The 25,465-nt window shown below is 32.8% G+C and overlaps 2 protein-coding genes across 3 annotated transcripts in view; one reads left to right on the top strand and one right to left on the bottom strand.

Annotated features, from left to right (window-relative positions):
- Positions 1-2,894: 2,894 nt before the first annotated feature.
- On the bottom strand, positions 2,895-5,488 carry LOC107012773 (transcription factor UNE10). 2 transcript variants are annotated; one of them, XM_015212696.2, is made up of 6 exons: positions 5,092-5,488; positions 4,366-4,876; positions 4,106-4,192; positions 3,893-3,958; positions 3,348-3,767; positions 2,895-3,155 (listed from the first exon to the last, which is right to left on the bottom strand). In XM_015212696.2, exons 1-6 carry the CDS (start codon positions 5,220-5,222, stop codon positions 3,042-3,044), a joined length of 1,329 nt encoding a protein of 442 aa, XP_015068182.1. In that variant the 5' UTR covers positions 5,223-5,488; the 3' UTR covers positions 2,895-3,041. The 2 variants fall into 2 exon arrangements, with proteins under 2 accessions (XP_015068182.1, XP_027771072.1); XM_027915271.1 differs by having other exon boundaries at positions 5,004-5,115.
- Positions 5,489-12,845: 7,357 nt separating this feature from the next.
- LOC107015331 (DNA annealing helicase and endonuclease ZRANB3) overlaps positions 12,846-25,465 on the top strand; it is a 17,198-nt gene continuing 4,578 nt past the window's right edge. The window contains exons 1-17 of the mRNA XM_015215572.2: positions 12,846-13,299; positions 14,610-14,969; positions 15,735-15,864; positions 16,782-16,957; positions 17,858-17,931; positions 18,100-18,135; positions 18,254-18,344; positions 18,418-18,477; positions 19,453-19,717; positions 20,938-21,137; positions 21,273-21,374; positions 21,647-21,757; positions 22,487-22,552; positions 22,646-22,744; positions 23,749-23,982; positions 24,320-24,442; positions 24,749-24,835. Coding sequence (XP_015071058.1) covers positions 12,937-13,299; positions 14,610-14,969; positions 15,735-15,864; positions 16,782-16,957; positions 17,858-17,931; positions 18,100-18,135; positions 18,254-18,344; positions 18,418-18,477; positions 19,453-19,717; positions 20,938-21,137; positions 21,273-21,374; positions 21,647-21,757; positions 22,487-22,552; positions 22,646-22,744; positions 23,749-23,982; positions 24,320-24,442; positions 24,749-24,835 — 2,577 coding nt within the window. The 5' untranslated portion in view covers positions 12,846-12,936. The remainder of the gene's footprint in view (positions 13,300-14,609; positions 14,970-15,734; positions 15,865-16,781; positions 16,958-17,857; positions 17,932-18,099; positions 18,136-18,253; positions 18,345-18,417; positions 18,478-19,452; positions 19,718-20,937; positions 21,138-21,272; positions 21,375-21,646; positions 21,758-22,486; positions 22,553-22,645; positions 22,745-23,748; positions 23,983-24,319; positions 24,443-24,748; positions 24,836-25,465) is intronic.

Raw genomic sequence — 25,465 nt, 5'->3', positions numbered from 1 at the left:
GACTAAGAAAAAGAAGATCTATTTAAACTAAATAAATCATGTTTTTTATATATTTTTTTTAAATTTCAGAGAAATCCACAATATATGTGACAATCTTTTTTATTCGGATGAGCACTCTCTAGTGAGTATTTTAGGATAACTTGCTCACTTTATAATAACTCGTTAATTACATTAAAAAAATGTGAATATGTCATATTTTGTTGACAAAATATTAATAAGATGACTTTTGAAGAGATTAGATAAAAACTAAATAACTTTCTTAAAAATAAATGACTTATTTGTAATAACCATAGAAGGAAAAAAAAAATATGACATGAAGCCTTTTAGAAAAAAAATCTAAAATTTGAACAAGATGAATCGTGCAATTATTCGTGGCATGGAATGTTAATTAAAACATTACAGAGATGAGTCGCTCTCAATAAGGATAGAATTTTCCTTCAAAATACAATTCAATCATTTGTATTAATTAATAATATAATTAGGTCCAGACTGTTGACAAAGATGCAAATGGTCCAAATTTAACAATGGCCTCAACTCCAAGTTCGTGATCATTTGTTTTTTTAATTTCTTTTATGATCGTGATGTTCATGTCAGCTTTTATGCGTTTCAATTAATTTACTGTTGAGCAATGTCAACATATATCCTGCCTATGACAAGGCCCACGAGGGGTTGGATGGTCCGGGTTGGAGTTATGATCGAACATGACCCTTGTTTGGTGGACTTCGTTAAGAAATAAAATTGTATCTTTGCTATCAGCTATGACTTTTGTCATGATGATAAGCGTTTGATCCTAACAAGTGGTATCAGAGTCAAGGTTGTGGATCCGATTTTTGCATGAGGCAGCTGTTGGGAGGTAGATTTGTATATTCTACATGAGGCAGGTGTTGAGAGGGGGATTCGTGAATTCGATTCCCAAGAGCAACATTTTGCATGAGGTAGGTTTTGTGAGGGGGATTCGTGGGTTCGAGTCTCAAGAGCAACATTCTGCATGAGGCAGGTGCTGGGAGGACGATTGTTAAGTAATATCAACATTCTGTCTATGGCAAGGCTCACGAGGGACCAAGTAGCCGAGGTCGGAGTCATGATCCCCTCCTTCATTTCTTGAATTTAATTCATCACCATTTCTCATTTCGAGATAGTCATATCAAGTCATCATGACAAGGTTGCTTCCTGTACGTAGAACCCACAAAAAATCTTTGTAATTAAAATCAGGATCAACACCTCTGGTCCTCCTTTTTATTATTTTATTTTCTTTTTATCTTTTTACTTAATACTATTACAGTTGAAACAAATATTCACCGATAATATATTTTATATATAGGTTAAGGTTAGGGTTTACAGAAAATATGGCATCTCCTTTAGGATATCTAAATTGTGAACAAAGCGAATTTATCATTTCGTTTCAATGTAGATGACATGGATCGTGTTGGTTTATAAATCTTATTCTCCTACGAAAAAAATTTATAAATCTTCTGTACTAGTATTTTACGATTCAATACTGAAGTGGAAAATTGAAAAAAAAATCTTCATATGGTTTGATTTTGACTTATTTTAATTACCCTGACATAATTCAAAAGTCTCAAATCTCGTTCTCAAAATTAAATACCATGCTCATTTCGTCCTACGTATATCAAGTTGAAGATGCTAATGCAAAATTACGTACTCTCTTCATTCATTTGTGCTTGTTCATTTTGAATTTTGCACGTCTCTTAAAAAAATAATTGATGTGAATATCTTATATTATAATACTATTAAGCATTAAAGTGATTTGAAAAATAAATAATTATATGAACAGTGAAAGTATTATGTTTAGAGTGGCGAAATCGTAATTTTAATCTTATGAATTTTGAATTTTATAACGATGAATTCAAGTGTTAATAACGAAATACTAAACTTAATATATACACATATTTTTTATAAACTTCTTAATGTAAACACATTATGTGAGCAAATATTACTATTTGATAGAACATATATCCCAATATAGATAGTGAAACACATATATCATTATATTGGAATAGGAAAAGTACAAGTCTTTTAAAATATCTTTTAAAGGATGTATAGTTGACAACTCGAGTTAAATGGGTAAATTGTCAATAAACTAGTCAATCAAAAGTAACGTTTTCATTATTTAAATTTGCAAAAAGAAAAAAAGGTCGAGGAGTCGTGGAGAAACTCTTCTGGTTATTCAAAATTGTGAAGATTCGTTTAGTATACGTGATTCAAAGGTCATTTCAAACGCATGATGAGATAGATAAAAATATCATATTAATTGAGACAATCATTTTGATATAAATCATTTCAAAACTAATAAATATATATACATCCATAACCAAACACAAATTATTATTTGATAGGAAGAACTTCCATTCAGACCTGCCCTAGCTACGCCGATTTCGAAATAATCAAGTGTAAAAAACCAAAAAAAGAAAAAATAAATAAAATAATCTTATATTTTATCTTAATTATTATTTTATTATTATTTTTAAACTACACACTAAACTAAACGCTCAGTAAAATAATGCACAAGGGAGGGGAGGAATGTGTTGATGTTTTGGTTGAAACTGACCTTCACCAAACTCATTTAAGATTTTCTCACTTAACAAATTAATTTCAACTATAAACTTTGTCGGCATAGTATTAATTTCCGAAACATTTATTTCTTTTTATTTATAGTTTACTTACTAGTATTAGAATTCTCATTTACCTATTTGTTTGAGTATATCAAATCTAATTGTCTCAATGGATTTGATAACTATAAGTAACAATAATTGACAATTCAAAATACTTAAAAGATATATAAAAATATCAACGTCAAAGATAGATTTGTGTGAATTTTAAAATCTGAAAAGTGTCACATAAATTGAAACGGGGGAGTCATAATTTCCTCAATATAAAATATGTTCTAGTATATTCATACATTTGAGGAGCAATATACATATTTTCATCTTATATGTGCAATTCTTGGATATATGTAGAGAAAACAATATATAAGTATATAAAATTATTTAAAAAAAAAAAAAAAAAAAAACTTTCAGTTTCTATTCTGTCTGGTTTTCCTGGTTCAACTTGCTGCCTGTTATCTGTGTAGATTGAGTAGCTAATTGCTGCCGATACAAAGCTGCCATGTTGTTGAAGAACTCCATGTCCATCGACTGTTCATCGTTGTAACCAAGAAAAAAAAAATTAAAACAAAAGTATCGTACTAGTAAATTAACATGTAAAGATTTTTTACGCTAAACGTGTTATAACAGATTGTCTGTCTTATTTTTTACTCTATACGTTTTAATTGACATACTAGTGTATAGAAGTTAAACTCTAATTTGAAACAAACATAAATTGCTTACTTGAGGTAGAAAAGCACTATAGGGGTTAGTAAAAGGAATGGAATTGGTGGTAGCACTAGTGGTGGCACTGGCAGGGCTAACAGAATTAGCCGGGGCTGCAGGCAGCGCGAAGGCTCCTGATGGGGTGAATGGAATATTGATGGGAGCTGTAGTCATTTGATTTGGATGAGTTGTGGCAGAGGCAGCGGCAGCAGCAGCAGCGCGAGCTAAAGCAGTCATGTCAAACATTCCCATACCCATGCCAAGACCAACGCCAACGCCCATTCTTGCTAGTAACGACATTTGAATATGTTGATGCATTCCAAGAGGCATCATCATTTGTGGTGCCATGTTTCTTGGAGTACTACTCATCAATTGAACTTGTGCTTGTAGCTGCTTTAAGTAATCTATCACTTCATCAAGCATTGATGCTTTATCTGTCTGCAAAATTTCAGCATTAATCGTAGGCTCGTAACTGTTGTATCTGATCTTGTGCATGATGAATGAATGTTCATTTAGGGGAAAGTTGATTATTTTTGTTATGTTTCAACGTTGATAAAACACACCTTACTTGCATTTGGTACCAATCTCTGTAGAGCTTTCATCCTTTGGTTAATTCTATCTCGACGTCTCTGTACCAAATAATAAAACAGTACAACACATGATATTAGTAACTACTCCACTAGCTAGGTAGTAGTGTCAGAGCCAGGACTTTTACTAAAGGGATTACCACATATCGATATATATAAAGAAAATAAAATTTTTTTTGCAAATTGTACCCGCTCTGACTGGTTATGAACAGCTGCTGCTCGGCTACGTCTTGATGAGTTAGACCTTTTTGTTTCATGTTCTTCCTCCTTGTTTTCCTGCTAAAATCAATTCAACATGACATATTTTCTAGACATATAGCTAGTTTAGTCTTATTTTCTATATGAAAGACAAAATCTTTAACTGATGTATCATGTGTTCTTTCGTATATGGGGGCGTATACGTAGTTATAACACTAGTTTAAATCTGTTTGAAGAAAGAATAAACTTACCGAGCCACCACCATGACAAGCAGAATCCTCATCACAAGTGGTTTTAGACTTGATGCTACGCGAAGACTCGTCAAAGGAAGGCCATGTAACCATGGTGGTATCATTCTCCCTATAGAAGGTAGCGCTGGCACTTGCACACGCGCTACCTTCTGCATACTCATGATCTTCAGCTCCACCATATTGAGGGTCAGATTCTGATGGTCTCATCCTCTTTTTTGCCAACACTGTTGCTCGAGGAGGCGCCATTTGTTGTGAACTCTCGCCCCATTTTCCTCCACTATACAGCACCCCAGTTTTCAGATCCTGATCTTCATTTTGGTCATAATTTTGATGTATTGAAGTCTGATTCTTCGCGTGATGTGTGGCTTGATGCACGATGGAGTCTAATGTATCGCCGGTTCTTCCCAGTGTCTGTTTTGCTTGTGAAATGGAAAGGATCCCCCCTAGTCCATGCATTCCTAACTGCCCTTTTTCCCATGTCAGCTCTGCAACTTCTTCACACTTACTAGACCTGAAATTTTTCGATAAAATTAAGCATACAAAATCACCATCATCAGGAATTGCTCGTAATATTTTAAGAAGAGAATAAGTTCAAATTAAATAAAGTAGAAAACTTTGAAATGGACTATATAACACACGTATCAAACCAGTAAAAAGGGCAGTTCGCTCTTATATTGATCACGATAAGAAAAGCAGAACAAACGTGATTCAAGAAAAGAGTCATACATGGGCAAAAGATGATTAATTTGAATCTGCTGGTTATGTAGGTGAGGATATTTGTTAGCTTCTTCGGCTTCTACGACATGTTCTTGTCTTTGATAACTTGGATTCCAAGTTGGTACCGTACAATGACTCATGATGATTAATATTATTATTGAGTAATCTATTCTTTTTCTCTGTTCCCGAATGTTGAACTCTCTGCTTCTTCTCAGTTTTATATACTAAAAATTAATTATTCTTATTGCTTTCTGGTCCCCTTTTTGAATCGTCGCATTCAAATGACCAATTATATACTGAAACACACAACATGTGACACAGCAAGAAAGCCTGGATTTCAAATGGATATCTCTTCATATATGTGATTTCTTCTTACCTTCATTCCAATTAAGATTTGTTGATGTTAGGTGGGGTTACAAGCACTCAATGCATTTACATTTCTAGTGTTTCAGTGTTTTTGGACCTACATATATAGTGCTAATACTATTCCTCCACCACAAGCTTTTAGAGGGCGGGAGCCATCGAATTTAATGTTGAACAACAACCTGCTAGAATGGGGCCTTAAAATTTGATAGATGCCCTTAATCAGAAATAATATCACTGATTTTTCTAACAGAAAGTCGCTCAACTTTATTTTTTTTATAAGTATGACTTTTGGGTTAAAAATCAAGTTGGTGTATAATGCAATCAAATCTGATCGCGTTATGCACCAACATAAATAGATTTCATAAGTGCTATTGCATTTGTTGAATTCTTACTGCAGCAAGTAGATAATGAAAGTACTTTGATATGTTAAAGTTAAATGGCCTTAAACTTCCACGAGAGAAACAATATATATATAGATGGAAAACTATTTTTGTTGAAGAGCTATGGTGGTTGGGGGGGACCCAAGTTTTCTTTAAAGTTCGTTTTGTTGGAACAAGAATGACAAAAATACAAAGTAATCCAAAATAAAATTTGTTTGGTTTAGAGGCACGCTAATATGTTTTTTGAGATTGTTAATCTCTTCCACGAGTAAACTTATAATGTATAAATAAAATAAAAATAAATGTTGCCATTCACAGTCATGTGTTTTGTATTTTTTAAAACTTTTAACATGTGATTTTAATTTCTTTCAAAATTAATTGAAACACCAACTCTTACACGTTTGATGTCAACTTTTCATCTGATATGCTTAATATCACAAAATTAAAAGACATTTTGATACATTTTAGTATCAAAATAAGATAAATAAATTGAAACGAATACATTGGCCGTGGATTTTGGCTGATTTGACCAGTGACCAAAAAATATATATCCAAATAAGTTGACTGTGGTATATTTTACTGAAGCTTCAATCATTTATATGTCATGTCCATCCCATACTTAGGTCCAATACATGGCCGGCTACAAGGGGGTGAAGCAACTAAAGCATGGGTTTTAGGTCCCAAAATATTGGAGACCCCATTTTTCAATTAATTTTTTTAGAATTTTGTACACGATATTTATATTAGGATCTTTGACAAATTTGAATTCATGTCAAATAGTTTTTTTTTTAAAAAAAATACATATACGGAAAAACACTCCATAGTGTGATTATTTTTATTTTAGGGACTACTTTGAAAAAAAAAAGGATTTTGTGACGATTATATATCTAATATTCTCTTCGTTTAAAATTTTTTTTTACTATTTTCTTTTTAGTTTGTTTAAAAAAGAATGATCCCTTTCCTTTTTTGGAAGCACTATAACTTTAATTTTTCACGTGGCATGTTTAAAACCACAAGATTAAAAGGGCATTTTGGTACATCTGATATACTTTAATTTAGAACCACAAGATTAAAAAGTCTTCTTTCTTTTATTAAATTCCGTTCCAAGTCAAACTAGATTATTTTTTTTTAAACGGAGGGAGTAGACTAATAGTTATGCCTTGTCACTCTCTTTGCTGATTTCCAAAGGATGTAAAAATCTCAGCATATAAAACTCACAACTTTTTTGCCAATACAATTGTGCTACACGTCCGAGCTAGCTTGTGCACAATTTATCTGATATGTACTTTGTACCCCAGTATAAATATCGAGTAACTCTAATCACCAAACTTCGCAGATAGAAACGTGTAATTTGCCAGCTTGGACACCAGGAAGAAACAGAGACACTCTGTAAAAATTAAGTAGCATCCATGATATCCATCCTTGTGGCTAAAACTTGTCAAGTAAATTGGCAACATTTTGTGATCAAGTGCAAGGTTGGCTGATAATTTCATAGTTATGAATCCTGCCTACTTAGGTTGGTCCCCTGTCCCTACTACAACATGTTCATGCATCACATATAAGTATCGTCTGAACGGATAAATTTTATAATGTTTTTCTATACAAGATTGAATATTTCAACAATTTTGTGCGTGTACTTAGATTTCGTCTTGTAAAGGGTATTATGGTGGGCACTTCGTAATTAATTTTTTTTGTTTTCACATTTTCTAAGTCTTTACAGTCATGTTTCTTGGATTGGTACGAGAAAGATTCTTGGGACCTAGGCTATGATCGAAATTTTAGAGACATATGAACTTTTTTTTTGTGTAATTATTTACAACTTTTTTGACTTACATAACATCAAAATACAGTGGCGGATCTAGGATTTTAAGGTTGTGGGTGCTCTGAAGTGAAACTATAAAAAATATGTGTTAACAATGAGATGCGAGCATATTAAAAGAGTCTTAAGTACCCATCCTAGAACCATTGGGCCAACTATATGATTTATTCATTAGATGCTCTATGTTAATTTTATACAAATACCTATCAATTTCTACATAGATATATATATATATATTTCGTAACGAAGTTAATGGGTGCTCGAGCACCCGGCGGACACCATGTGGGTCCGTCCCTGTCCAAATATGTCCCTACGCACCTCAATTGCATGGAGTCATGGAGTGTGCCACGTAAAACAAAAGATGTATAAAATTATAAAAAAAAAAAAATCAGGGGTAATAGAACCTTAATTTACTAATTTAATTAAAGTGTGTCTCTGAAATTTCAATCATATTCTAGGGGGTACTTGTGCATTTCCCGGGCAAGCTGGGGAAAATCAACTCGAAATGGGCTTTCATTTCTTTCTCATCATCTTAAAACCAGCATCACTCATCAATCACATTTTCTAAGGGTTTCCTAATCACTTTTGTGAAACTACACTGAATATATTGTTATTGTTGCTTATGAAATTGCATCATGAGCTAATTAGCATTTTCAATAGGGCCTACATTAATGTCAACTCAAACCAATACATGCAGTAATTCACCAACTATACTTGTTTAACTCGTTTCATAAATCACGTAATTAACAAAAATTCCAATAAAATTATGATCTAAAAACCTAAAACGGTTAAAGATAGTTCAATTTTTTTTGTCTTCGTCTCGAAAGAATAATGAAAGTATCCATCACCAAATAAGATTATTGGACTTGCTACGGTTACTTCTTGAGAAGCAAATTCAAATTTACTATACCATTTTTGTCCATCTACCATTTTGGAATTTTGTGTTGGATCTTATTATACAAAAAAGAAGTGTCTAAATTCGTAAAATATCCAACATTTTGTTTGACTTAGACTTGTTACAGGGGTCGTGAATAGACAAAAAATGAGACTAGATGTGGACTCTTGCATCCCTCATTAGAATACACATTCTATCAACTGAGAATGACAAGTTAAGAGCATTGGATGTAGTTAACAATTCAACCAAACAAATGCCAACGATCGATAATCGCGTGTCCGATGGAAGCATAATAATAAAACTGTTTGCAGATTTTATAATTTCACTTGTCACAGCCTTAGAATCTCCTGAGATTACATGTATCTGACGATATTGATCAGTGACAGGGGAGTTGTTGTAGTATTAGGTAAAAATGGCTAAAACTGCAATAATTCCTGTTTATGAAATTAAAGTTGAAGCCTATCAAAACCGTCCCGTTCTTTGGGTTCAGCCCATTTGAAATTGGGCTCCAAACCAAGAAATTTATTGGGCTCATGTTATTTAATATTTGTTCTCGTTTTTACATATCTGTAAAAAGATAGGCTTGTTTTGTAATTTTATTTTTGTAAATGATACAAATTGGACCATTAGATAAAGTATTTACTTAAATTTATCTTAACTTAATATATTTTATCCTGATTGGATTCACGATCCAAATTATATACCCGTCTTTATTTTATTCACGGAATCACAACTACTTCATTCTTAACACTAGAGTGTGTGTATATATATATATACTCTAATGGTATCAAAGAGTAATTAAGTAGAGTTTTCATTTATGCATTAGTAGTTGTACAATATTTAAGTGTTCATTGATACCAATAGAGTGTGTATATATATGCATTAGTAGTTAAAAACAATGGTATGAAAGTATCCGCTTGTAAATATATAGTTTCTTATTTGGGTACAAGTCATCTGTTCCTTATTTTAAATTTCTCCTCTGGTGTTCAATACCTACATTAGAGTCAGACTAAATCCGAATTCGCGTTGGAAAATCTCATGAAGTAAAACAATTATTTAATAAAAGCGATTCCATTTCGAGAAACTCGAACCTGAAATCTTTGATTAAGGAGCAAGGTATATAGTAACACAAATATGTCATTGTAATATAAGCCAAAATCCATTTCATGACTATGCATATCCATAATTAATTATTTTAATAGACTTTTGATGATTTTAATTCACCATAATTAAAGTTAGAAATATTAATCGATGAGCATGAGATTTAATCATTGAGGTTTCTATGTGATTAACTTATATATATAATAGACTAGTTCTCGAACACGTACGTTGCACGTGTATTTCATGTTATTTAATACCAAACATTTCAAATGATATAATTATTTTTGAATAATATGCATTATACAATTTTTAAAGGGTAAAAATGATGTTTCTGGTAAAACATTCAAATAAGGTTGCAACCTGCAAAGATCAATAGAATTTTAAAAATTTCTGATTGTATTGATAAAACCTTTTTATTTTAATCATGTGGGATACACTATATTTATTGGTAAAAAAAAAAGATTACTACTTCAATTATATGATTTGTCAAGATTGTCAAATATCTAACACTATATTTCGATACAAATGAAAGAAGTTAATTAAACAAAGCAATATATCAATAAGAAAAAAAATGATCATATTGAATAAAAGATTACATAAGAACTATAAAATGTGAAAATATAAATTGTAATGGACTAATATTTTTTTATTTAACTTATAAAGAGAGAAAATGTGTATATGAAAGGTTGTGAATGAATGTATTTAATCGTAGAAGCTAAAAAGTTTAGCAATTAAAGTCATTAAAAAGTGAAAAATAATAAATTGTGACATCTAACCATGTATTCTCTTCAATTAAATATTGATATTGTATGAATCTCTCCATATGCTTAAACCTCTCTCTTCATATGCTTTAATGTTTAAGTTTTTTTAATCTAAAACGGTAATTATTTTAAGTGCTCAAAATTCAGCAATTAAGAAGAAAAATTGTTAATACAACTCAATGATAATGACAAAAGGAATACTTATAAATGCACTTTAAATTATTATAGTAACATTTTAGTGGTATGTAAAAAGTTTTCTGTCATGAAACTTAAATTAGTATTTAATAATAATAATAATAATAATAATCAATAATAATAATATAATGGTATTATTGTAGTAACTCAACTATATAGGGTTATTTTGGTATTTTAACTTTCAACTTTTTTATTCCCACTTATAATAATACTAGTTCTCGGAACGTGCATCGCACGTTTGTCCCCTAATTGATATTAGAAAATTTTAGTTTATATAGCTAAGTTCAAATCTAAGTCCTTTCATATGTAAGTTTAACATAACGATATATATATAACTCTGCACAAAATATAACATGAAATTTTTGTGTTAGATATTGGAGGTTTGATATATGAAATACTTCATGAAAAATAAACATTTTATTTTATCAGAGGAATTAATATATTTTAATTACTAAACTAAAGTTTTAATAATCAAAAAAGAATTTGTCTATAAAAAAAGATACGTATAAAGAAAAATATTATAAAATGTTTGAGCGGTATACCATCAAATTTATAGAAAAAATTACAATTTCAAAAGAAAAAAAAAAAGTAAATAAAGACATGACATCCATAAAAGAAGACATCACATTAAAATATATAGACAAAAATATTTTTATGCTAATTAATTCTAAAATAATATTATTAAATGTATCATTTAGTCNAAACAATATTATTCAATGTATCATTTAGTCATTTTTTTATTATACATTATTTTTTATTTTATTTTTACTTTTGCACTTATTTTGTACCTCTCTATAACAATTAAGTACATAAATTTTTTAAACATTTGAGATTACATATAAAAAGGAAAAAGTACAAATATGTTGATTTAAAAAGATAAATGATTACCAAACAATGAAAAAGACATAATTATTATTCTATGAGATTTAACATGTTTACCCTCAAAATAATTAATGATAAATAGAAAATGTGATTAGCTTTACTATATATATCCTAAAAATAGAAGAAAGGTTGAATATAAAAATACAGTAATCAACTACGAAGTTATATTTAAAAACTCAAAACGATGGAGATATGAAAAATAAATATTTACTTACAACTTCATATTGGAGTATATTCATCTTGTAACTATCATAATTTACATATTTCTCAACAAAAAGAAGATGAATATGCATGAAATTTTAAAGAATACAAATAAATAAAATAGTAAGAATTCTTATAATTACAAACTGGTAATGAAAATTTTAGAAGGGATGTAGACTAACATACTGTAGAATGCAAGATGATTACAAACTTGAATAACACAAGGAATATAAATAATGTAGTGTGAGAATGTTTGATAGACTCTTCACTTACCCCCACTTATCTTACAAATTAAAATTGAAAGGTTATTAGACTCTTCATACATTTAATTAGTACATGAATATATGATGCATTAAGATCTTATTTGATGCATGAATTTAAATATAAATTTTATTTAATATTTAATTAATCAAATAGATATTAATATTAATTTATTTTAGAGATAAAATAAAGATAAAATGGTAATTCAACTTTGAGGGTTTGGAGCTTCCCACTTATAATAATATATGATACGATGAAGATATGATCATCATGAAAAGAGATGCANTCATCTTGTAACTATCATAATTTACATATTTCTCAACAAAAAGAAGATGAATATGCATGAAATTATAAAGAACACAAATAAATAAAATAGTAAGAATTCTTATAATTACAAATTGGTAATGAAAATCTTACAAGGGACATAGACTAACCTACTGTAGTATGCAAGATGATTACAAACTTGAATAAAACAAGGAATATATATAATGTGATGTAAGTGTGTTTGATAAACTCTTCATTACCCCCACTTATCTTACAAATTAAAGTTGAAAGGTTATTAGACTCTTCATTATCTACATTTAATTAGTACATGAATATATGATGCATTAAGATCTTATTTGATGCATGAATTTAAATATAACTTTTACTTAATATTTGATTAATTAAATAGATATTAATATTAATTTATTTTAGAGATAAAATAAGGGTAAAATGGTAATTTAACTTTAAGGTTAGAAGTTTTCCATTTATAATAATATATGATATGATAAATGGGATTAAACGAATTTCAATTGAAAAAATTTAATTAAAATAGCTTAATACTCTATTTAACTTAAATATCTAAATAGAATACGATTGACAAATTTAAAAAGTAGCACAAAACCCACGCGACGCGGTTCAAATCAAGAAACAATAATGCCGTCGCGCGGCTTTCACCTTCCTTTATAAAACCCCATAGTTTTCACTAATTCCTCTCATCCATTGAAGAAAATGAAGAATGGAGAAGAAGAAGAAGAAATCACTGAAGAGCAAAGAAATCGTGCCGAAGCCAATCGTCTTGCTGCTTTGGCGAAGCGCAAAGACCGAATTTCTGAACCCAATAACAATTCTTGGAAGCTTTTCAAATGCAGAAAGCTCTCCGGTAATGTTTACTTTCATAAGCCTCAAACACCCGCTCCCGTTGTTAACCCACCTCCTAAACCCTGCACCCCTAGTCCTCCACCCCAAAGATTTAAGGCCAGGCTTGAAATCTGCTCGCCGGACTCGTTCTGTGTCACTCCCGTGCCCCTGCAAGGGTTTATTTATCCGGGTGAAAAGAATTGTTTAGAGAAACTCAGAGATTGCCTCTCATGTGTAAGAATTTTTTTCAAGACAGTATGTTAGTTTTAATTGTGTGAAATCATATGTTGGGTTGCAGCTTATAGAATTTGTATGTCCGCAAGAGTTTCAAGAACTTGTATGTTGCATTGCAAGAATCTCATGTGTAAGAACTTTTAGCAAGATAGTATGTTAGTTTTAGTCTATACAAATTTGTCTTCATTGGGGTTTCTCAAGATAGTATATTAGTTTAAGTTTAGTCTATACATGTATGTCTTCATTGGGGATTATAGTAGTCTTTAATCATATGTTGGGTTGCAAGAATTTTAACTGATGGAATTTTTTATGTCCACAAGAGTTTCAAGACCTTATGTTGGTGCAAGAATCTCACGTGTAAGAACTTTTATCAAGATAGTATGTTAGTTGTAGTCTATACAAATTTGTCTTCATTGGGGTTTCTCAAGATAGTATCTTAGTTTAGTCTATACATGTATGTCCTCGTTGGGGATTATAGTAGTCTGAAATCATATGTTGTGTTGCAAGAATTTCAACAGATAGAATTTTTATGTTGGGTTGCAAGAATCTCATGTGTACGAACTTTTATCAAGATAGTGTGTTAGTTTTAGTCTATACAAAATTTGTCTTCATTGGGGTTTCTCAAGATCATATCTTAGTTTAGTCTATACACGTATGTCTTCATTGACGATTATAGTAGCATGAAATCATATGTTGTGTTGCAAGAATTTTAACTGATAGAATTTTTATGTCCGCAAGAATTTCAAGAACTTGTATGTTGGGTTGCAAGAATCTCATGTGTAAGACTTTTATCAAGATTGTAGGTTAGTTTTAGTCTATACAAATATGTCTTCATTGGGGTTTCTCAAGATAGTATCTTAGTTTATTCTATACATGTATGTCTTCATTGGGGATTATAGTAGTGAGAAATCATATGTTGGGTTGCAAGAATTTCAACGGATAGAATTTAGTCTAGGTTAGTTTCTATGTCCTCAAGAATTTCAATAATTTGTATGCTTAAGTTGATTTTTTTCTTCTTCTGTTCATTTGACATCTAATGTATTTCAACATTTAATCTTTTGTGGTCTTAGATGTATATTTACTCCTTAAGTTAATGGATAAGAGGATGAGATTTTTGGCAATTGAAAGCATTGGCAAATTTCAGTAGGAGGGAATTTAATCCAATGCTTCTGTGTCGTAGATCAAGTAAATGATGGATTAAGTAATTTTACGGGTAACTGTACCTTTTATCTTTTGGCAGTCACTGTTTTAGTTACTTGGTTGCCAAGATATTAATTCAAGAACTCAACCATGTTATTTTTTCTGATCAGGTGTCGGTGTTGCATTGCACTCAAACAACTTCTGGGGGAAAGGCTTGTGTCTATCAACTTAGAGACTATGAAGCAGTTCTGAGGTCTCTAAAGAGCTCTAAAAGCATTGAATGTGAAGAGATCCCTTGGGGAACATTCAATGTAGTTGAGAGACTTTCTAATTCCTTAGCTGCAGGTCGATGGATACCTTGTAGGCCGGAGCATCTTCCCGATGAGAAGGTTGATGAGTTGATCAGTAAACTTCCTAAAAGACTGTTGGATACACTTCATCCTTTTCAGCTTGAGGGTGTTCGATTCGGATTGAGAAGGGGTGGTCGATGTCTCATTGCAGATGAAATGGGACTAGGGAAAACTCTCCAGGTATTGTTGCTGGAACAGATAGCTGAATATTTTAGTAGTAGCAGATTGAGAATCCTGCTATTTTAGCTTGGCTTCACCCTACATCTTGCGCCCATGTAGTCTATCATGCGCTTGTTTAGAACGCTGTGAATAGTTTATATGGATCTTCTTCCTGTTGATGTATGTTTGAGGTAAATAGCTGTTTAGAAAGATGGCCAATCTTTGTCGGTAAGTGCACTTCACTGTATTTAACTCATTGTAGGCTAGATTTTTCTCCATTCAAGTACTTGATGAGAAACTACATTGTTAAGATAGTTTGTTCAAGTTCTGATACTTGAGTTGGCTTGATTTGACTGGAATATTTGGTAGAAGTTGCACTAAACTGAATATCACAAAGATGAAGGAAAAAAGTTTTATGCTCTTAAATTGGAAGTTTATAGGAACGCTTAAGTATGGCTTTAGGCTGATACTAAAGATGAAGACTTCTGGTATGCGGTAAATTCTTCCTTGGAGCTCTTGGCACCAAAGACTGGGGTTGGGGTGCAACAGTAGTCAGGTGTTTTGTGGAGGTCAATGAACTCAATCGTCTATATTGGTGTTGATTCTATAATTCTTTTTCTTTTTTTATATGTGTCTTAATGTGTGCGCGTGTCTCCATGCGAGTTTTTGCCTCAAAATGTTTTTTTTCTGAAAATCAAATATTATCCTAAATTCTATACCTTTTTTTAGAGCTTACATTTTATGCAAATAATTTTTCTCTAATATTAACTAAAATTTTGTATTCAGGCCATCACCATTGCAAGTTCTTTCATGGATGAAGGTCCTATGCTCATTGTTTGCCCAGCTATTTTGAGATATCCATGGGCTGAAGAACTGGAGCGCTGGCTTCCTTGTTTACCTTCTGATATTCATCTGGGTACTGTTTTCAAGATTGTCCACCGCCAATAACATTGCTTTCCTTTATCTCCCTCTTTTTCTTTTTGAATAGTGATGCCTAGAGATGAAGCATAGTGAAGTCATAGTTATATGGTCTTTTTATCATAAAGCTGTTGTCATGTATATGTTGATTTAATGATCCTGAAATAGGTACTGTCAACATTGGTGTTTCAGCATATCATTTTTAGGGTTCATTAACTACGACTGCATTTGTGTGATTAACATTTATTTCTCATTTATCTTGTATTTTTCCTTCTAAGTCAAGTTCAGTTAGGCAAAAATTAAACTGATTGTGTTATCCAATTAGTTAACCTACTTTTTACTTTCATGAGGAGAATATGAGTTCTGATCTCATCCTTCTTTGAAGAACTTTCGTCTTTGAATGGTTTTAAACTTTTAATGAAGGGTAAACTTCTTGGGACTATTACTGAAACACTGAACCCTTGATCAGACTCTGTATTATGCATGAATAACTAATTATGGCAAAATTTACTGCAAGGTATGAAGTGACAGACCTCTTCCTGTGTAAAACAAATAAATCACTTGTTGATCTCACCCTAAAGAAATCGTAGAAGATAATCTTTTTATCATTAATATAATTGGATTGAAAAAACTTTTTCTTTGTCGTCCTTGTATAATCAATTTCTCCCCCTTGTTTCTATGGGGTCCTTTATATCAAGTCTAATGGAAAACAGCTGCATGCTATTAAGTATATTTGAGTTCGATATAAACAAAACAACAAATATACTGTTGGTTTCCTTGGTTTAGAATTTATCGAAATGTATGAATTTCATTAATCTAGAGCTAGCATGACTAACTTGGCAGTCCTTATAGACTTTTTCTTGTTTTCTGCTTTAGGTCTGTCATTCACTTTTATGTTTTCATTTTTTCATCTAGTTTTTGGTCACCAAGATAACCCTGCACGTTTACCTAAATGTCCAAGAGTTGTGGTGACATCATTTACTATGCTTCGTCGTTTGAGGAAGAGCATGCTGGAACAAGAATGGGCCACCTTGGTTGTAGATGAATCACATAATTTGCATTGCACAAAGAAAGCAAGTGAAAATGAAGAGGTACAAAGCTCTTTCTGAGAAAAAATTAGAGAATCTTTAGATGACTAAGGTCAAGTTGTTTTCTAAGTAACTAGTCAAAGTGTTTACTTCAATATTAATTTTTAACTTTTGTTTAACTGTTTACTGATTGGGATAATACCAAGTGATGGTTGAGGTGAAAAATGTTAAACATTTGATTAGTGGCATTAGGAACCTTCCGACTAAATACTAAGTAGATAGAGTGTCCATGTCAAGTATGGGTGGAAGTCTGTGACTTGTCATCTTGGTTCTCTGTCAGATAATACATTTGCCAAAAAATAATAGTTCATGGAGGTTAGAGAAGAATATAGGTAAAGCGAACTTTTGAGAGAAAGGAAAATCTTGATTAAAGAAGGCGTGTGCTTTCTCTTCAATAACTGTTCCTTGATTTTATGAGGTATGATTCATGACATTGAAACTTTGGATTGAAATTGAAAAAAGTGTTTCTCTCAATAGTGCTTGAACATTAATTTCACTAGGAAAAATAGTTCAAGTTTAGTGAGTGAAAACGGTTATTTCACCTGAAAAATTCCTCAAACTGGTTCCTCAAACTGCTAAGTCCCCATTTAAAGTTGAAAGTGAAATAATGGATCAAACTGAGTACCAAACATTAATTCAAATCTTTGAAATACAGTGCATGTCCAAAGGAGAGCCTCATTTTTATGATTAGTTACTGTACATATGCAATAGCCTCCAGGACTTTGGTCTAGTGGTGAGACCGCACCACGTGATGTGTGGATTTACAGTAGAGAAGGGTAGAGGGGCAGACCTGTTATTCACTGAGTCTTGAACGCGTTCCACTAGTCCTTGTGATTTCTGTCATAAAAAATACATATTATTATTTTACTGGACAAGCATAAGCTCTCTTTTGTTGTTTGACAGATAACAACTGTTCTTGATGTTGCGGCGAAGGCCAAGCATTTAATTCTATTATCCGGGACTCCATCTTTGTCAAGGTTGTAGCATGTATTGATACTTCTTCTGATGCATGGTTTTTGAAGTTCAGTTATCCTTTAAAGGCAGTCTCAACTTGCTAGTGTACATTTAGTTTTTCTGTTATGTCAATTTTTTCATGTATCAATTGCATTCTGATACTTGTTTCTTGATTTCCTAAATGCTCGCAGACCTTATGACATCTTTCATCAGATAAACATCGTATGGTGAGTTCCTTTTTTCTCCATTTTCTTGGAGTACCTTTTACTCTGTTGATCTTAAATGGTCATTAGTATTTTATTTTTTAATAGCCATTAATTCTCTTCTCATGCTTCTTTTATCTAGGCCCGGTTTACTTGGAAAGACTAAATATGACTTTGCAAAGACTTACTGCAACGTTAGACTTGTTCATGGCTGCCAAGGGAAGGTTTTTCAGGTGATTCTTGTTCCTTCACATATTGAATGAGAGGCCATCCTGCTGGAAAATGTTCATGGTTTGGTTCTCGCAGGATTTCTCAAAGGGGGTTCGCTTGGAAGAGTTAAATGTGTTACTGAAGCAAACTGTTATGGTATGACCTTGTAGCTCCTTGTGGCTTCAACTCATAGTATATTTCATGATGTACGTTTTTTGTCCTCATTATCCAACTCTCAGCTACTTCAGTAAGTACCATGGTGTCAAATCACTGATGTCATGTTGCTGTTGGTTGGTTTACTATCCACTATTTCATTTCGACAGACAGAAGATTGCTTGTACATTGGAGTTCGATATTTAATGATGAGCCAGATAAGCTTATATATCTTCATTCTGAAACCAAATCCGCTCAATTGCACTTTTAATTGATAAAGCCCATATTTTGTAATCAGATTTTCCAATAAATCAGGATCAGCTTTTGCTAAGACAACCAATACAATTACCAAATTTAATTGTACCTTAAAATTCTCGTAATTCCCATATCTGTATCCCCTTTTTAAAACTGTTTGGAAAGGCTTTATTTAAGCTGAGGGCCTATTGTATATAGCCTTTCTCTATCTCTACGAGGTAGGGGACTAGGGGTTAGGTCTACATACACTATACCCTCCCTAGGTCCCAGTTTTGGGATTACACTGGGTATGTTGTTGCTAAAATTCTCAATATATGTCCCCTCCCTCCAACAAGTAACCTATTGATTAATTTTTTGTCTCAACTTACACATATAGTTTATTTTCTGTAACATACTATACATGATGTACTTTCTGACATATATATTAGACTTTAAATAAGTAGTAATTGAGAAGGTTGCAGTTGAGGAATTGCGTTTTGACTCTCGAGATAGTGAGCCAGGTCGTTATTTTTTCATGGAGTGGAGTAGCATGGAATCATGTACTGAAGCTCTTGCTATCTTATTACAGAGTGTTTTCCGCTGAGATAATGAGCATCTAGTTAGATAAACTGCATTATTAGAATTATAAATGCTGCACTGTTATTTCTTTTGTTTCATGCTCTACTTTTTTCCCTCCAGATGTTGAAGATTTAGCTCTTATTTTCCTTTTGCTATATTATCCAGATACGCCGTTTGAAGGAGCATGTGCTGTTGCAATTACCCCCCTTGCGACGCCAAATTATTAGTTTGACTTTAAAAAAATCAGATATTTCTCAGGCGGTGGCTACCATTGACTTGTTGAAAGGCAGAACATCTGGGAACAGTGGTGCTAAAGAGGCTGAAGGTGTAACCAGTGATGAGTTGTGTGCTAAAGATGTAGAAAAAGCTTTTGAAAATTTGAAGTTTGTTGCTGAAGATGTGCAAGGGGAAAGTCCTGAAAGAGTTGATGGTATGTTTTAAAATGTCCATAGATTTTTCGGACTAGATTCTGTTGTTTGGTGCTATTCCTTGTTTGCTTTCATCCATTTTCCCAGTTGTTATGTTTTGTAGAAAATAGCGATAGTCAATATTACTTTTTAAGGATAATATTGTCTTTGGTCCCTCAATTACTGGTAAATTCTGATTTTGGTGGTCCTTGTGATATTAGGAATATATTATAGTTGGACTGTCATGACAGTGGGTAATCAAATAGTTGGATGGTTAATAATTCTAGAAATTTGTGGATATTCACTACTCACAAGCAAATGGATTGAAAATGCACATTTTAAATAATTGAAGATTTAATGTGTTAAGTCAAATATCACAAGGAATAAATTAAAATTCTACCAATAATTCAGGGACTAAAACTGCTGGTAGCTCTACTTTTCATGGATCTGTTTGTTTCTTTAAAATGGGGAAGACTAAAGAATGAAACACAATTTGTCACCAAAGCTAAAATGTGGATACATAGGCCACTTTTCCGATAAGGTCAAGTTTTATTTGTAAAGCACCAATGGTACAAGAATTACATGCATAGGTCACTTTTGAATCATATCCAAAAAGAACAATAAACAAATAAGAAAATGAAAAGTAACATAATTAGGTTCTTTTTGTGAATTTAAGGGCAAATTATGGTAGTGCTAAACTAATTGATACTGATGTGGATTTTCAAAGTGGAGGAAATACACCTGGAAGAATGTCAAGATGAGACATCACACTCTGTACCTATACCTTTTGACCGTAAAGTAATTATCAAGACCTTAATTTCTCAAGGAATTGCAGCACTATTTGCAACAGGCAAAGGAATGAAAAGGTCAGGCTATTTTGACAAGCTTTTGAGTGTGATTCATGGATTAGTACTACATGGTTAAAGGACACTTCAGCATGTAATGTTTTACCCCTAGCTCTTTATGTAGGTAGTCTGAAGAATAATAATATTTGCATCTGAGGAATAGTCTTTTGTTTCGGATTTGCTATTGATGCACCTTTGAGTTCCTGGTTCGTATAGATGATTGCATGACTTTTGCAATGAACCATGTTTAATGTTGGCTTTCTACTTTTTAGTATATTGCTTATGTACGGTGATTTCCCCAATATCAATAAAATTATTTACCTTACAGAGGAATTTCCTTGAGGTTTGTATTTGTTGAAATGTTTTTAACATACTTGCTCCTCTTTTTGTCTTGTCAGATGATACTAGCTGTTCTATATCTTTAAGAGAGCTCTATGACGAAGCGCTTGGCATTGCAAAGTTGCCAGGATTCTATGAGTGGCTCTCTATACATCCAATCATTACTGAATTGGGTGGTGAAGAAATGATGGAAGCAAGCCACAGTTGTCATAAAATGATAATATTTGCTCATCACCATATAGTTCTTGATGGTGTACAGGTGAATCCCTTGTAATACATGTTAAAATAGTCACCACATTCATGGAAAAATTGCACACTTCTTTTTGCTGTATTAACAAAGTCATTAAACATCTCTTGGTTTGACTCGTTCCCATCATTGTCGTCTCTTGTGTAGGAGTTTCTTTGTCAGAAAGCTATTGATTATATTCGCATTGATGCAAATGCATTGCATGGTGATAGACAGTTGGCTATTCAATCATTCCAATCAGCAAATGAGGTTCATAAATCCTTCTCCAGATAATTTGGCATACATAAGTACTTGTCACGAGGCAGTCCAAACAAATTCCTTTGCCTGCACATGTAACACTAATTTTAGACTTAAGCAGCTTTTACAATTTCATGAATGAAATAGATTTCATTGGATATAGATCATTTTCTTCCTTTTCTATTTTTGTGTTGATGGTTCTCTGGTTCTTCCATTAATTTGGATGTCCTTATGCAGTTGAAAGGAAGACAATTTTGCTGACTTGTTCTGATTTTGATAACCAGGTTAAGATTGCGCTTGTTGGAATACTCTCAGGGGGATCTGGACTTAACTTAACATCAGCACAACATGTCGTGTTCTTGGAGTTGCCAACGAAACCAGCTCACATGCAACAGGTGAATTCGTTAAACCCTGATCAACGTGTTGTATCAGTGAAGAAAATGATTAACTTAGAAGTCTAATCTACTTCTAGTTACCATTATCACAAAAAAAAAAGTCTAATCTACTTCTTACTCTTTTTTTGTTTGCTCTCGCTCTATTCAATGGTGTCACTGTGAATGAACTGATCTATGATTTTGTAACATCCATTGAATCTCTTACTTTACTTTGTGCTGCACACTTGTCTAACTGGGAGATGATTTTTAATAAAATTGTACAAATATGTGTGAGGTGCCAGCACCAATGGCAATAGAATACTACTGATAAAACTTGAATTTCACTAAGCGGTTCTGACTAACATAGGCTGTTCTCAAGCATGAATACACAGTGCTCCTGCACATTAATGAAGCCAGATCATAAGCTTTTATATTGCCGAGGTTAACATGGTAATCCTTGGAAAGGTAGCCCTTAAAATTTTCAGCGTAGATTGGAAGCTGAAGTGTACTAATATTACACTTTTGTCATTAGTGAGTGTTCCTAACATAGGCTTCTTGCTTGGTTTCAATTTTCCTTGCTGGTGGTTATATGCTTTGGGTACCAACTATTCTCCATTATCAATGTCAACATTCACTCATTCAGTGTCCCATTCACTGGCCTGTCCAAATTTCTGCAACATCTTCTAAATGTTAAAAGAATTAGTTCTTGTCTGATTGTTTGATGCTTATATGCAGTCTAAACATTTGTAGGCCGAATGCAGAGCTCATAGACAAGGGCAAACCAAGGGAGTAAATGTATATATTTTCATTGCAAAGGTGACTTTGTATTTAATATATATTACGCATTAATGTAAGAGGTTCACTTGGGAAATTATTTTTTGCTAATTTTACTTAATACCTTCTTTCCAGGATACTTCAGATGAGCTTCGATGGCAAAAACTTAATACAAGTTTGCGTCAAGTTTCATCTACAATGGATGGGAAGTATGATGCTTTACAGGCAATAGAGGTATTATTGGAGTACTCATTCATTTTTGCACATTGCATGGTTCTTTGCAATTATAAATTTTTCTATTTAAGTTGAGCCTTGCGAATGCTAAATCCATGCGATTTCTTTGCTTCAATTAAAAGGCCTACAATTTTAGTAGAAGATAATATTGATTCTACTCATTTCGAATATGACATAACTTGACTAATGTTTTTGCTGTTTATTACATTAGAAGTCTGAAGTAAAATTGAAGTCCTATGATGATAATTTACTTTGATATAACATCTCACTAAGGAAAAACTATCATGAAGACTCAGGTCTCCTTAAGAATATCATATGAATTTTCTATCGTTTGTGCTTCTTAGATAGATTAAAGATCAAATCACATTCTGGTAAACTAGGTAATTTGCGATTGAAAGTTAAAGTTGTTGTAGTGGAACAATAATACAAACTTTGATCAAACAATAAGTTAAAATGGTTTGAAAAATAGAAGCTAATCAAATCTTCCAATTTTGGTAGTGAGTGGTGAATTTCTGAATCTATTGTGCGTGTGCTCCCCATTGGGTTGTGCAGTTAGGCTGTCTAGACAGACTTTTATAAACCAATTAAATTAAAATGTCATCCGATTCCTGAATGTTAGCGTGGTGGTTCTTCTTTACTATTTCTGGTTCCTGAGTAAGGTTTATGTTGATAATCGTGCGGTCGGGTTTAACTTGCATTGTAGATTTATTAATCCGTGGAGATTACATATCCTCTATAGGTATTTGGTCATAGTCTAGTCCCCTTTAAGGTTGCCCTTAATGATGTGTTCTTTGGTACCCTTATTTTAGCCTTAAATGGTATATGCAACTGACAACTATCTTGTGTAACTCTTGACATTATTGTTTGCTGTATTTCTCTTAAAAACCGACAGTAAGGTCTGTTACCTCCTGTTTGACTTTATTAGCATAACTTTGTCCTTGACTTTTGTCGTTTGGTATGAATATATGATTTTTTGTTGACGGTAAGCTTGGTCTGGCAAATAGGTTAATGATATTTCTCATCTTGAGGAATTGGATGTCAGCGAAAAGATGAGTGAGCATTTAACAACTGAGAATGCTGGAAATGGTGAAGTTGTAGGAGAAAAAACAACTGTAGCTGAAGTTCAAGGTGTTCATCTAGATTTAGATCCTTTTGAAGCTCATTGTGATACCTACAGGATTGATGATAAACAGGACGGAACTAGCTCAATCTCACCGAAATCAGACCTCCACAATATGGTAGGTATTGCATCGGGCAGGTGCCACATTATGTCTATACTACATTTAAAGCCCCCAATGCCCTAGAACATCTTCCTTCACACTCGCTTCATTTTTTAGCCCATGATTTCACCAGCTCTTTTTTATTTGGTTGGAAAAGATTTTTAAAATTTACTCCACTTAGGTTTAGCTTATGATTTTAAGTGATATTAGAGAATCAATCCAAAAATTGCATGCTCTGTCGGAGCTTCAATTACATTTTTATGTGACCAATCTAGTTTTTTGGTTTATTCGACATGCTTCTTGTTTCTGATTTTGCTTGATCTGGCCTTCTTTTGCTTGTCTTGATTATGGGAAGCCCACTACTTCCACCATAGGGCATGAAGAATCTTGTTGCAGAGCTAAAGTTTCGGATGATGACTTTAGTTCTTCACATTGTACAGATGTTCATGAAGCTAAAGAACAGGACTTACAAGACAAGGTATTACCTAGATTTCTGTTCTTATATCATTGAAAAATCGGAAAAGGGTCAAAATGCCCTTGAAACTTGAACTATGTGAAATTGAACAAAAATGCCCCTATCGTAGATTTTTAGACCAAATTATTAACGGAAGTTAGTTTTGTTCAATTTCACTTAGTTCAAGGGCATTTTGCAACCCTTTTCCGTTGAAAAATTAATCATACTTCTAAGCTTTATTTCTGTGCCTACAACCCTACCCTCTTTCTTGTATTTTGGAGGGCTGTATGGACTCACACTTACTATGCTACTCGTGATTTGAGAATGTAGGGAAAAGCTGCATCCTCTGCAGTAGAAGTAAATGGAGAAATACTTGTAACAAACAGTCCTATCCAAGTAGAATCGCTCCGTTTTGAGGTAAAATTATATGGATTTTGTTTTAATTGGCTATGCCTATCTCCTTGTCACCTGTTTTCCCCTCCAATCCAGCTGAAATGTTGGGAAGGAGTGCAGGGATGAGTGTTTGGCTGTTAGCTAGAATGTTCCTAGTTGATGAATGTACATATCAGCATAAAGCTCATTCTCTTTGTCATAAAGTGCTTGCTGCTTGATATTAATGGAACTCATGCACTGCCCTTGTTTAACATGTGGTTATAATCTTGGACTCCCTAAACTTTGTTTGTTCCTTCGCATTTTTTTGAGATCATTCCTGCTCTTAAAAATGGTATCAAAAGTATAACAAATTGGTGTTGGCATAGACGAAGGGTTATATTTTGGATACCTAAGTTTTGTTTGCGTCTTGAGGCGTCTTGAGGATGTTACTTTAGAAGAAGACCTAGCTATCCAATTAATTATACAGATTACAGATTGTGTAAGGTCAACTTCCCATCAAATGGTAATCATTATTTAGCTTTCTCCACATAGAAAAGAAAGAAGTATTGAATGCCAACTCAACCAGGATTCAAAGTCATGACACTTCAGACTAGTGGTTTCTTGACCAATAGCCTCCCCCCTAACGGAGAGGGTGGGTGGGTGGGGTTGTCCATC

The sequence above is a fragment of the Solanum pennellii genome, chromosome 3 (assembly GCF_001406875.1).
Source record: "Solanum pennellii chromosome 3, SPENNV200".
In the NCBI taxonomy this organism is placed as follows: domain Eukaryota; kingdom Viridiplantae; phylum Streptophyta; class Magnoliopsida; order Solanales; family Solanaceae; genus Solanum; species Solanum pennellii.
This window is presented reverse-complemented; position numbering and strand designations above follow the sequence as displayed.

What these genes read in the sequence shown, in the direction of transcription:
- LOC107012773 (XM_015212696.2), bottom strand. Translation starts at nt 5,222, where the DNA reads ATGAGTCATTGTACGGTACCAACTTGGAATCCAAGTTATCAAAGACAA. An exon ending in CTTGTCATGGTGGTGGCTCG is followed by an intron (nt 4,193 to 4,365) that starts GTAAGTTTATTC and finishes TGATTTTAGCAG; the next exon opens with GAAAACAAGGAGGAAGAACA. An exon ending in TTCATAACCAGTCAGAGCGG is followed by an intron (nt 3,959 to 4,105) that starts GTACAATTTGCA and finishes TATTTGGTACAG; the next exon opens with AGACGTCGAGATAGAATTAA.